This window comes from Prionailurus bengalensis, chromosome B4 (assembly GCF_016509475.1).
Source record: "Prionailurus bengalensis isolate Pbe53 chromosome B4, Fcat_Pben_1.1_paternal_pri, whole genome shotgun sequence".
Taxonomy (NCBI): Eukaryota; Metazoa; Chordata; class Mammalia; order Carnivora; family Felidae; genus Prionailurus; species Prionailurus bengalensis.
In genome coordinates, this window is record NC_057358.1 from 87962354 (window position 1) to 87976404 (window position 14051).

Here is a 14051-nt window from a genome sequence, read left to right on the forward strand (position 1 = left end):
CTGTTCACTGCATTTTTCTGTCTTGCTGCATTTGCCTTGATAGAATACTGCCTTTAAAAAAATCTTTTTAATGTGTGTGTTGTCCCAACTCGTGGCATTCCACTTCAGAACACATATCTATTTTTATGTTAATTCATTTAAAGCTCTTTTATTTGAAATGGAAATGACTCCCTGTAAGAGATTAAACTGTGAAAAAGAACTTGATTTTGGAGACTGCCAGAGCTAGCCAGCCATATGGCTCTTTACAAGTTACTTCTGGAAAGCATCATTCATTAACTGCAAAATAGGTATCATTGTACTTATGAGGATTAAATTATAGATTTTTAATGCTCATAATGTCAAGTGTAAATGCTAATTGAAAAGTCAGTCTTAAATTTGTATAGATAGAGCTCACTGTTACCAAAAAACAACTTACTTTTTTCAGTGTCTTCATTTAGGGTGATAAATTTATAATACAGAATTTATATAGTATAGTAAGTACTAAAATTCCCATTAAGATTACAGGCATATTTATTTTTGCAAAATACCATAGCCTTAGAGGATAAGGATTAGTTTACAATCTCTAGGAAAAAAATAGTCATGAAAGATAACAGAGGCTATCTTTAGGCCTAGGTTTCCAGGACTTTGTTGAAGTGTTTAAGAACTGCTAGTTTTGGTATTTTCCATGACTTTAATATTTGATTCACAAAGCACATAACATGTGGATTATAACTGGCTAATCTGTATAGTATTAACATATTTTAAATTTATCACTTTTCATTACTATCATTGAGCATCTAGACTGTTTCAGTTTTTGAGCAAGAATTATACTTACCCTGTCACTTAGTCTAAAATGTAGATATCCTTTAAGGATTCAAATTTTAAATGACAAAACAAAAGGGGTGCCTGGGTGGCTCAGTGGTTAAGCATCCGACTTCAGCTCAGGTCATGATCCCCTGGTTTGTGGGTTCAAGCCCGGCATCGGGCTCTGTGCTGACAGCTCAGAGCCTGGAGCCTGCTTTGGATTCTGTGTCTCCCTCTCTCTCTCTCTCTCTGCCCCTCTCCTTCTCACACTCTGTCTCTCTCTCGCTCTCTCTCACTCTCTCAGAAGTAAACGTTAAAAAAATTTTTTTTAAAGACAAAACCAAAAAATTGTTCTGCAAGTAAGTTTTTTGTTCATTTCTTAGTAAATAAAAATCCCTATCCTAGCAAATTCCATCCTGTTGCCACTACGAAGAGGAGAGCTTCCAGCATCCATTCAGGTTACTTGTGGGGAGAGATAGATATCTGAATATATACTTAAGGAAGATGTATGTAAATGTGTTTTTAGTCTTTTCGTGTGTGTGTGTGTGTGTGTGTGTGTGTGTGTGTGTGTGTGTGTGTGTGTGTATGTGCTCACGCACGTCTAAGCATGAGCATGCATTTGAGCATACTTTCCCTATATACTCTGCTCAAATTCTATTATAGTTTTATATCTGGAACATGTAGAATGTATAGAAAATATAGACCTTTCATTTTTGTATGTAGAGACCTTGATTTTTAGCACTGCTTATAGGACTAACAGAAAAACAGAATTTAGCTTTTTGTTACATGTCCTTGAAGAAGTTAGATTTGATAATCCAATCACCAGTTACTGACTGAAGAATTGCTAATAGGTGTCTTGTACTTTATTAGTTATTGGGCATATAAAATATGAATCATAAGGCTAGTGATCTGACAAAACCAAAAGATGCTTGTTTTTTGTTTTATACTTTTTTTTAGTTTAAAACAAGTAAATATAGTTATAAGTCTAGAAATTCTGAATTTGAATTAATCAAGGTTGCATTTCTTTGGGCCCTCTTTTTTTTTTTTTTTTTTTTAATCTTAGGATATATTGCTTTTTTGAGTCTTGGAGTTGGTCTTTTTATTTGGTGGGGGGGGATATGCTCTTAAAAATGCAAAAGTATTAGTTGGTTAGCATCATATGTTTAGTTTTTGGTTGAGGTACTTTTGTTTAAACTGTTTAGCTTGTTGGGGTGTGTGTGTGTGTGTGTGTGTGTGTGTGTGTGTCTGTCTGTCTTTACTAAAGGGTTTGTTAAAACAGGTAGTAGTATAGTTCACTTAAAGTGTTATAATAGAAAAGTGAGAATATAGAAGCTACAACAGAAAGTATTTGAAATCTTAAGTAAAAATTATTTTTAAAAAATAATACCAGGAATAAAGTGTAGCCAATTGGGATTGTCAGGTTTACTGATTCATCATGTTTATTTGTAACACTGTATTCTTTTATTTGAACCATCATTTGCTTTTAGCAATGACCTTGATTCTCATTCAGGTTTGTTCTAATGAATAAAAAAATTATGGTTGAAAGTATGCTTTTGAATAATAATCTAAAGTGTCCATTGTAAATATTTTATAAAATAACCTATTAAAAATTAAGGAAGAATCCATCCTTTTCCACAGAATTATTTTTTATTACATGTAAAAAGAAAGAGGACAATTTAACTTATTGATTGACTTTCCTTAGTTCTTTCTAAAATTACCCTGGTTCCCTAACGTTGAAGATGACTTGGCTCTTTGTTTTTAAGAATAATATTTACTCTACTGATAGTCCAAATTATCCTAAGGTTATATTCATCTAGTTGAATAAACTACATTATTCTAACAAGCCAGAAGAAAGAAAAGGCAAATAATACTGGAATGTTCTTGCGTAGAATCATTTCATTTTGCAGCCTTGATCAGCCCAGGCTTTTTTCTGCATTTGAATACTAGATTTTGCTGGTCTAGCATAGAAACTATAAATAGAATCTTCAGTGCATCAGACCAGTGATGTCACAGAGGCCTTGGAAATCTCTTCTCTCACCTGTAACTAAAGCACAACTCCTGTTTCTACTGTTCTCATTCAATTATAGTAGCAGGATGTAAAAGGGACATAAATGAGATGATTTATTGCTGTGGGTGGTGTTTAAAATCTGAATGTTTTAAATTTGATGGAGCAATGAAGAATGGAGCAAGCTGTGGAGCTGCTCCGGCTAATCAAGGGTAGAAAGATATAACAGTGGTTTGTATTGGTTGGTGTGGCATAGTGTGCAGTGATTTTGTTGATGGGATGTATCTTGATTAGAGGGGTTCTTTTGATTTAGATTCATATCTTTAAAAGTACCTGAGTTAATTTTTTTTATAAAGAATTTAATTGACTGACCACCTATCTCAAGTTTAAAGTACTGTGTTCATATAACTATATTATAATCAGCTGCATTATGAAAAATATTCTTTGTTTTCTTCCAGTGTGAAAAATTCAAATTATTGTCTCCCATCATATACTGCTTATAAGAACTATGATTATTCAGAACCTGGCAGAAACAATGAACAGCCAGGCCTCTGCGGCCTAAGTAACTTGGGAAATACGTGTTTCATGAACTCAGCTATTCAGGTAGGTCCTTTCCAAAGTGAAACTCATGTGTTTCATGGAAATCAGCAATAAAAGAAGAGTAGACTTTTACATATCAAAACATAAGTATTATATATGTTTTGAAAGTTTCTGTTTTCATGGAAGATTTAAGCATGTATATTTGATTCACTCATTCTAGTACTAGTATCATTATCATGTTCCTCAATTAGGTGGCATATGACTGATTACCACATGGTGGAAGATTAACTATCACTTCATGCAAAAATATAATTTCAAACAGAAAACCTAGACTCTTAAAAAAAAAAGAAAGAAAAACACCACATGAGATCTCTCCTTTACATATTCAGTAGAAATTTCATGCGTTTTTTGGACATCTGTGGGAATGTTAGAGAATGAATCTTTTATGGTCACCAGTCCTCTAACTCTAAATAAATTTATTTTTAAATCTTTTTTTTTAAACTTAATATGAAATTAAGATTTTTTTTAATGAGAAAATTCTATGAACCTCCTTTTGCATACATATTTTAACAAATCACTTTCCCTTAAAGATCTTTTAATTTGGGGATATAATTGATCACTGCCCCTTTTTTCCCTTTGTCTCTCCATGGAACTCCCCTTTTCTTCCTGCTCTGTCTATATCCTCTTCCAACTTGTTAAATATTTATGTCTTTGATCGACTTTGAAGTAATGACAATAATCTATATATTTTTTAATATCTCACTGTTTATAAAATTAGAGCTGGTTGTTTCATTCCCCTTTGATAGAATTCTGTATTTCAAAAAGCCCAAAATAATGGTATACTATTTTTGATATTTCAATTTTAACCTTTTTTTTTTTCTTTTGGTCCTTTGTTTTGGGGTGTTTTTTGTTTTTGTTTTGCAAATTCTGAAATTTTATTTTTAAATATGAATTTTTTGTTCTCTATTCATATTTTAATAGTAAATCTCCTATGCCCATGTGTCATCCTACAAAGATATAGATTACATATAGAGTATGGATTAATTAAGGACATTATTACAATTCTTTTTCACTAAGAATAGTATACGACTCTTAACCACCCAAATTTCTAAATAAATCCATTTGTACTTTGGCATTAATCAATTTGTCTCCTAAATTAACCATTGCCTTTGCAGCATTCTTGGAAAATTAGAACTTAATTGTCATAATTCTCTAGATCAGGAATTGGAGATCTTTTAGAAATGCATAGGGGACATAAATATGCTTAATTTCTGATTTCTTGGTTTAGAGTTGAGCCACTCAGGAAATAGCCTTTCTGTTCAAGCATATACTGTGTAAGGTTAATAAACTCTTCCTAAACCTTACTCTTTGATGAGTAATATTACTTATACTTTAATGTGAATTTTTTTATTCAAAATTATTTTTCTGGGATCCTAGCAATTTTTTAAAACATTTACCTTTATTTTTCTGGGAGAGGAGAATGGGAACATCATCTGAGAACAAGTCAAAACATATTATTATCCTGACAGCTATTTAGATAAAGTGTGTGGGTGCTGAGCTTGCAGAGACAGGAACAGGCCAGACAGGTTCTCATTTTATTTGGGTATCTGTTGGACTACTCTACCTGACCTCTGAACATCATCTTTAATACCATCTCTGGAAAATGTTTTATATAAATGGTGGTTTCATCAGTACCAGAAAACCCTGTTCTTGTGTCACCAGGTCATAATTTTTGTATAACTCCTATCCTTGCACTGCCAAAATTATTTTGGTTATAGACACTTGATGAAAACTTGAGAAATTTTTTTTGTTTTATTTTAATCTAGTGTAGAAAACCAATCCTGATGCTTTCTCATAAGGATTAAGAAAATAATTTTAACATTATAGGCACTAAAAAATTTGAGTCTCTCAGAAAAGAACAAGTTCATGTTCATGCTAATCATTCAGAGAAAGCTCTGGCTTTCATTCAAACTGAGTTCCTTTGAAGGGATTATTACATTCTAATTACCTCTGCCTTTGATATAGTCTTTAGTGTTTTGTTTCCAGATGGTTATAATTTCTCAAAAATGAGTATTAAAATTAAATCTTCTAATCACTTATGTTGAGCTAGATTTGGCATTTGTTGAACTTTCTTGTATATGTTTAAGGTATCAGAAACTTCTATTAGTTTTTGCCTCACTTTAAAGCAGTGTTATTACAATAAGTTGGTAGGTCTATTGCTGACCGTCTCTTAATGTTATATTGCCTTCACATGTTTCATTTCAGTTGAAATTAGATTCATGAGGGTGAGGTTTGTTAGGGTGATAGTTTGTTACTTTCTTGTACTAGTCATAAAATAAGAAAAACTTTTAATGAAAACTTAAGGGATTTAAAATTTTTAAGCAGTGGATATTATTTCATGTCTGTGTCTTGGCTGGAAATTGTATTTTCTCTAAAATAAAAATCTCGGGGCGCCTGGGTGGCGCAGTCGGTTAAGCGTCCGACTTCAGCCAGGTCACGATCTCGCGGTCCGTGAGTTCGAGCCCCGCGTCAGGCTCTGGGCTGATGGCTCGGAGCCTGGAGCCTGTTTCCGATTCTGTGTTCCCTCTCTCTCTGCCCCTCCCCCGTTCATGCTCTGTCTCTCTCTGTCCCAAAAATAAATAAACGTTGAAAAAAAAAATTTTTTTTTTTTAAAATAAATAAAATAAAAATCTCTACATCAGTTTGGGTAAGAGAAAAAGATGAGTTTTTATTTTTGCTACTTTTGACTTTTAATCTAAATCCACAGTTAGAAAAGCTAGTACTAGTTTCATTTTCTTAAAGCTTTTGTGATTTTTGATTGGTTAGATGTCCACTCTCAACCTGAAAACTCACCATTAAAGGGAATACAAAATGTTGGTAGCCTTTATCCCTGTTTCATGAACACGTATGTAAGTTGTTAGGTCTACAGATGAAAGGGGTAAAAGATAACTAATAGAGTAGATATTTTTAAATATTTTTTTTAGATACTATTTCCTCAATTATCCTTTTTTTCCAGTTTTCTTGTAATACCTATGAAGTTGAAAATTCATGAGCTTCAGAAATATTCCAGTATTTCTCCTGATAATTTGAATTTCAGTGTAACTTCTTATATTTACCAGTCCTAAAAAATGCATAGACATTTTAGTATCTCAGGCAGTATAATTACTGATATATTTTAAAAAATGTGAGTGCAAAGCGTACCTTTTTTTTTTCTATGTGAGAATGGATTATGCTTATTAAGCTATCAGTAGCCTTGAGGTAATGAAGTCTTTTGGTTTCTTATTAAAAACTAAGTGGCACCAATCTTATTATGAATTTAATATTATTAGTGTTATTTAATTATATTGGTATTCAAGATTTTGTCTGATGTAATGGTATATATGAATATTAAATTTTTTTGGTGAGAGTAGTACTGCCATATAGTTCTAATTTCTTAAGTTAATATTTATTGAATATCAAACATGTGAGATACTTTTGGACATAAATCCTGACCTCATGAAGATTATAGTCTAGATAATTTGATTTTCACACTTTCTGTATTTCATTATGAAAATCTTTTTTTTTTAATTATTACTATGAAAAGTTTAATTCTATCCTCTTTTTAAACAGATGCAGTGAAGTTGTTTTGGGTAAAGGATGTGGAGTCCCATCTGCTTTCTCTTACTTTCTTTTCTTAATGGCCCCAGAAGCATTTTCATGGGATTCTAAGACTCTAAGGAACAGTCTAAAAACTATATTATAGCAAGAAAAAAAACACATTAAAAACTAATAATATAGATTAGGAGCACAGACTATAGAGTTACACTGTCTGGATTGAAAATATGTCTCTCCTGTTTATTAGCTGTGTTGCCCTGTTTACATTATTTCCACAACTCATTTTTCTCATGAGGAAAATAATAGTACCTGTATCTTAGGAATTGCATGAGGATTAAATGAGTTGAATATAAAGCTCTTAGAATAGTGACTGGCACATCATAAATGAGTAGGCATTAGGTTAATATTTTATCTTCTTTTTTTTTCTTTCTTTCAATTCAGGGAGCTAAGCAGAGTGACTCTGGAAAAAAGTCTACCTTCAATAACCCCTGTATTTATTCCCCTTTCCTACAAGTCTTATTCCACTTGGGTTGAACCTAGTGAATGAAGAAAGAATTAATTATATTTTTAAATTATTTTTCATTCAGTATTATTGTAATAATGGTATTTATCATCTGCTCCATTTCTGAACTGTGTTTAACTCTCCCTACACAAACTGATAGGCAAGGAATATAATAATGAAGAACTCTTTGTGCATATTTAGTCTTCAGAGAGCTCAAAATTCTTGAGATCAGGTTATCCCTGGCCTCAGCCTCCTCAGTAGTTATGATTGTAGGCATATACCACCATGTCCCAATGGTACAAATAAGTTAGCAAAATAGTTTTCTAATGTCCTAAATCTTTGAGAGAATGTTTAGTTATAAAAGTTTGCATTATTGGAGGTAATTTTAATTAGCATCAGTTGAGTAGATTCAGGAGCACTCCAACCCTTGTCTTTTTCATTGTCAAGGCCTAGGAAGCTCATGATTGGCTTCCTGGAAGAAGCAACTCTTCAGATGGATTTGAAGCAGGGAAGTGATATGGTCTTTTCCACTGGAAGGCAGCATGGCGTAAGATGGTTGTTTTCAAACTCTTTACTTGGAAGTAATAGGGCTCCTTACTGTAGGAAGTCATTGAAAAAAAAATAATCGAGGGTCTGTTCTGTCATATAGTGTAAAATCAGTTGTGATTCCAAGCATTTTTAAAGTCAACTTTATTATTATTATTATTATTATTATTATTATTATTATTATCTGTTGGATTAGGAAAAAATCTATTCAATAAATTCAGAAGAATGTTAAATAGAAAGCTTAAAGTTTACTTTTCAAATAAACAGAATGAGTAATACACAGAAATAACATTTTTTTAAGAAACTAAAATCCTATAATACCGTGAAACAGTGGAAAAGATATTACTGAAGGTATTATTTTTGTGTTGTAGTACTTTATAGCTTTGCATATGATGAAGTATAATGCTGTTCTTCTCTCACCCTGAGACATTCTTTTTGCATTAATTTAATTGGAACACCAATTCTTAGAAGCCCGGTTTAACATGAAGCTAATTTTGTTTAGCCAAATTTATAGTTAAATAAATGAAATGGTTTTCATCAAAAAAAGAATCATTTAACCCCTGAGACATAAGAATTAAAAAAAAACAGTTGAGGATCTTGAGGAAATGACTTCTTCTAATAAACAGAGAATATAGCTAAAAATTCAAATATTTCTTCGTAGGGAAGATTTTTAAAAAATGATAAATGGCATACAATATTATGTTAGTTTCATGTGTACTACATAATGATTTGATATTTTTATATGTTACAAAATAATCGTCTGTCACCATGCAAAGTTATTACAAAATTATTAACTGTATGCTGTACTTGACGTATCTAATCCAGGATATTAAAATCAGTTATTTGAGTTCCTCCCATATTATGTGCCAAAAATTACATGGCACTATCATCAAAAATATGTTGAATCATCTATCAAATGGCAGCTCACTTGGGTCTTCTTTCCATTTTGATGTAAAATGGAAATGACCTTACTTATATTAGAACCATTCACTTTCTCAACACAGATACCAATGTTTTTACTTTTCTCTTTGTTTGAGCTAGGGTAAGAGAGAAGTCACCCCTTCTTTCAGAAAGAGAAAGGGGGATGCACCCGGGTGGCTCAGTCAGTTAAGTGTCTGACTCTTGATTTCAGTTCAGGTCATGATGTCACGGTTCGTGAGTTTGAGTTCCCGCTGTTAGCACAGAGTCTGCTTGGAATTCTCTCGCTCAGCCCCTCCCCTGTTTGCACGTTCTCTCTCTCTCTCAAAATAAATAAACTTAAAAAATAAATAAACTTGGAAAAAAAAAAGAAGGGGGTGGAAAAGGAAAACCTGATTTGTCAGGCATTTTATTTGGGGGAAGAATATATATAGCATAGTTCTGTAAGAATATAGTTTTCATGACTAGGGGAGAAATGGTATCTTTAAAAGAATGACTTGAGCCTGTGTAACTTGGCTCATAGTGATTTTTTTGTCATGAAAACACGCCTTCTTAAAATTAAAAAAAATTTGTTTTTTTAGTTTTTAATTTACATCCGAGTTAGCTAGCAACAATGATTTCAAGAGTAGATTCCTTAAGAAAAGATGCCTTTCTTAAAATCAGATACTGAAGCAATCAAACTTACGTGCTCTTCACATTTTCTGAATGAAAATACAAATTTCTCTAGGATTAATGCTTCAACTTCTGAATTAATATAGACTTAAATGTTTTATCTGCCCCTAATTCTATAATAGGAAATGACATTAAGTATAGATTGTGGAGAAATAGAGGGATGATTTCAAGGAGTTGTAAATAATTACACCTGATTCTAATACAGAATTGTTTCTACATTATTCTGGCTATAAAAAGATCAACACCAATTTACATATACTCACTAGGTAGGATTACTTACAGTGATCACACCTTATAGCAGTGGTTAATACAATCAGACTAAAATATCTTGTATTGATTTTTTTTTTTTTTAATTTTTAAGTAATCTCTATACCCAACATGGGGCTCAAACTCACAATCCCAGTTTCAAGGTCCACATGCTCCATGGAGTGAGCCAGCCAGGTGCCCTTCTTGTAATGATTTTAATAATTGTTGTAAGGATATTTATTTGTAGGGGCACCTGGGTGGCTCAGTCAGTTAAGCATCCGACTCTTGATTTTGGCTCAGGTCATGATCTCAGTTTGTGAAATCGAGCCCCTGTTCCAGGCTATGTCCTGACAGCACAGAGCCTACTTGGGAGTCTCTGTCTCATCTCTCTGATCCTAATCCGCTCATGTTCGTGCTCTCTTTCTCTCGAAATAAACAAACAAAAAAAAAGGTATATATGGGGTGCCTGGGTGGCTCAGTTGAGCGTCTAACTCTTGATTTTGGCTCAGGTCGTGATCTCTCAGTTCATGAGTTTGAGACCCATGTCAGGCTTCATGCTGACAGCACGGAGCCTGCTTGAGATTCTCTCTCTCTTTCTCTCTCTGCCCCTCTCCTGCTCGCTCACTCACTCTCTCAAAAATAAACATTTTTTTAAAAAGGATGTTTATTTGTAATCAAAGGAAAATGTAAGAAGTGTCAATCTATAATTTATAACAATAACTACAAATTTCCTCCCCTCTAAAAATAAAAACCGAAAAAAAAAAAAAAACAAAGTGGAAGTGGTTCCAGATTTACTTCTATCACCTAAAAATCAAACAGTTGATTTTCTTGATGGCAGAATGTTTTCTAAGATCTATTTCCTCCTTTATTAAATATACACTAACATTCAACACTTTATAGTTGGAAGATTCTAAAATGTGTCAGGCTTATAGTCTAAATTCTAAATTGCTATTATGGAATAGTGTCACTAGAAAATATAGGATATTGGACTGATAGAGCCTTAAGAAAAGGAAAGGCACTCTAAATCCCTCTTAAGGGCTTGTTTTGTTATCTTTTGTCTATTTGTTTTAATGTATACATATAAACTCTGGTCAACTGAAGCTGTGCTATATTTATTACTAAAACCTCCCTAATCTTCTGGACTCTTTTTCTTTTTAATGTCCTTTATCTTAAAATCACCTTTCTATTTTAGTTTTTGCGTAGAAATAGTTTGTGATTATGCTTATTGCTCATGAACCACTTCATTAGTCACTTTACAAATAATTGCTTAGTTACATATTCCTTTAGTAGTGTATACATGTATGGAAACCAGTTGCTAAGTAATATCAATAAATTCTTAACAGTGATTTGTAAACTATGCTATACGGGGCAGGGAGAGGGTCAGTGAGTTGGCTACTGAAAACCATTACTTAATAATAATATTTGAAATAAATTACTCATTTCCCTAAACTCATATTAAAAATTAACAGCCCAGTAAAGAACCTGCAGCCTCTGAAAACAGTACCCTTCTTTGCAGAGTGCAGGTTTTTATATCATTGTCACTTTCTTAATTTCCTCTTCACAGAGGTCTGTCAGGGCATAAGGTATCCTTATTTCACTGATGAGAAAATTGAGGCAAGGAAAGTTTAAGTGATTTGTCTAGAACAAGTTAATAAGTGAGTTAAAACTCAGTTGTTATTCCAAACATTCTGAGATAATGTATCTGTCAAAATTATACTAATCAACTTGTAAGAAATGCATAAAAATACTTAATTGTGGTCAGATATACATAACATAAAATTTACTATTTTAATCATTTTTAATGTCCAGTTCAGTGGCCTTAAGTATACATATTGTACAGCCATTAAAAATGTTTTTTATCTAGGCCAAGTATATGGTCCCCTTAATACAAGATGGTCCCCCAAAAGTAGTATTACTTTTGTACAGATCAAAATAGTTTTGTAGGAGATTGTATACACATTTACTCATTTGATAGAGTGTTCAAAACATTTTAAAAACTCCTTTTGGAATTGCTTTCCTTTTTCTTAATATCATTGATATTTCTCTTCTTTGATGATGAAGTTGATTTTCAAAAACCTGAAGTTTTTCAGAACATTATCTTCAGAATATTGTAGGTGATCAAGCTGGGTAATTCTTTTTAATCAAATATACTTATGAATTCATCCATTCATTTACTCAGCACATATTTATTGAGGGCCTACTAAGTTCCTTTCGTAGGCACTAATTATAACATTGTGAACAAAACTGTATTTGTTTCCATGGAGCATAGTCTAGTAGAGAAGATAAACATTAAATAAATCATGAATTCTGATAAGCAGCATGAAGAAGAAAAATGGGGTGCTCTGAGAAAATAACAAGAACTTGGAGAATACCTGCTTGATCTTGGGTGTCATACTGTCCATAAGTAACATTTGAGTTATGACCAAAGAACTCATGAATTAGGTGTAAATTAGGTGAGAGTTGAAGTTAGATGGAGAGCAATAACGTGTGCAAAGCCTCTAGGACAGGCAAGTTTGAGGAGCCAAAAGATGAGTAGTAACCTGTGGAATAATATCTGAACGGGAGTGGTATAAAATGAGTGAAGAAGTAGGCAAAGCCAGATCATGTAGGGGGAATTTGGATTTTAATGTATTATGAAAGCATTAAAGATTCTTAGGCTACCGTAATTTCATCTGATTTATTGCAGTTATCTCCTAGCTGATTTATCTGCTTACATTCTTCATCCTCATGACCTTTTCTCAAAAGAGCAGCCAAAGCTATCCTGTTCAAACCTAAAGCATTTCCATTACTCCTTGTCTGTAATACTAAATGCTTTCGTATTTCACTCAACCAAGGTGAAGTTCTTAAAACAGATACAAGGCGCTGTATGATATGGCTGCATGCTATCTTATTTCCTTCCACTTTCTTCCATGTTCCCTTTTCTCCATCCTTATTAGCCCTAGTCTTGTGATGCCAAGAATGTTCATGCCTCAGGATCTCTGAACTTAGAATTTCCTAGCCCTGGAATTTCTTCCTCCAGATACTTATACCCTTGTTCTCTCTCTTCCTTAGGTCTCATTATCAGTCAGAACCTTCACACTCACTTTATATGCAGTAGTAACCACCCTCTCCACATTCCATACATCAGCTATGACCACCTCATATGCTCTCTACATATTTGGGTTTGTTGTCTGTCTGCCTTCGCCTACTTCACACACACACACACACACACACACACAGAGTTGCATGCTCACACACACACTCCATGAGCTCAGGGCCTTTGTTTTAGTCACTGCTATAGCCCCAAATATCTGTCTACCTCCGCCTACCTCTCTCTCACATACATCCTCCATGAACACAGGGGCTTTCAGTCACTGCTGTACTTCTGTTACCTAGGACAATGTTTGATATGTAGAAGGAACTCGAGTTAATGAAAAGTGAAGAAAGTCACGTTTGTCTCTAGGTACTGGCTTGTGCATCATAATTATAGCCATTTAATGAAATTGGAGTGATGGGAGGAGAGGCACAGTAGCAGGAGCAAATTTCGGGTAGGGAGAAGAATATGAGTTAATTTTTTTAGGCATATTCAGTTTGTGACAACCATGAAACATCCCAAGTTAGATACATTATAGGCAGATGGATATTCTAACAAGGAATACAGACCAGAGGCTTAGGTTAGCAATGGAAATATGGCTGCTTATAGATGATATTTAATATCAGGTATAGTTGTATCTAAATGAGGGCATCTATGAAAAAGAGGTCCCAAGACTAAGCTTTAAAATGTAACATTTGAGTGGAGTAAAAACACTGCTGTTGCCAACAGGAGAAAAGATTGTTTACAAGTAGTTTCTAGATTTTGTGTTGACTTTCATTATCCTAAAAATACGAGACCAGGTTATTTGCTAAGAATGAAAGAGTAAGATTGCTTGGCAGTATTGAAATCTCATTTGAGTCTGGAGATCAATTTAGAACGGTGTGGGTTTATTCACTTGAAATTTTCTCTAGCAGTGTTTAGCTACATGGTGCGTACAGTAGATGACTGGGTTCATATAGTAAGTAACTGGGTTTATCTAGGGTTGGAGAGAGAAAGGGCAAAGGAATTAAGAGCAGCTAAACTAGTTGTCTTGTTTTTATCGGGGTAATTTATTTAGCTAATCCAACAAACATCCACTGAGTCTCTGGGTACCAAACAGTATTCTAACCATTAGTAATAGAATTGAAAAAGACTGCCTGTGCTCTTAGAAGTTCTTGGTGTTGTGAATGAAA

The 14051-nt window shown here is 33.4% G+C and overlaps 1 protein-coding gene across 7 annotated transcripts in view; it reads left to right on the forward strand.

The window, feature by feature from the left end:
- Positions 1-14051, forward strand: part of USP15 (ubiquitin specific peptidase 15) — a 119365-nt gene that overhangs the window by 71678 nt on the left and 33636 nt on the right. For 3 of the 7 annotated variants that reach the window (XM_043564766.1, XM_043564770.1, XM_043564767.1), the window contains one exon: positions 3247-3391. In XM_043564766.1, coding sequence (XP_043420701.1) covers positions 3247-3391 — 145 coding nt within the window. Of the gene's footprint in view, positions 1-2571; positions 3020-3246; positions 3392-7871; positions 7972-14051 lie in introns of those variants that run through there. The other 4 variants (XR_006294741.1, XR_006294742.1, XM_043564768.1 and 1 more) reach the window with 3 other exon arrangements.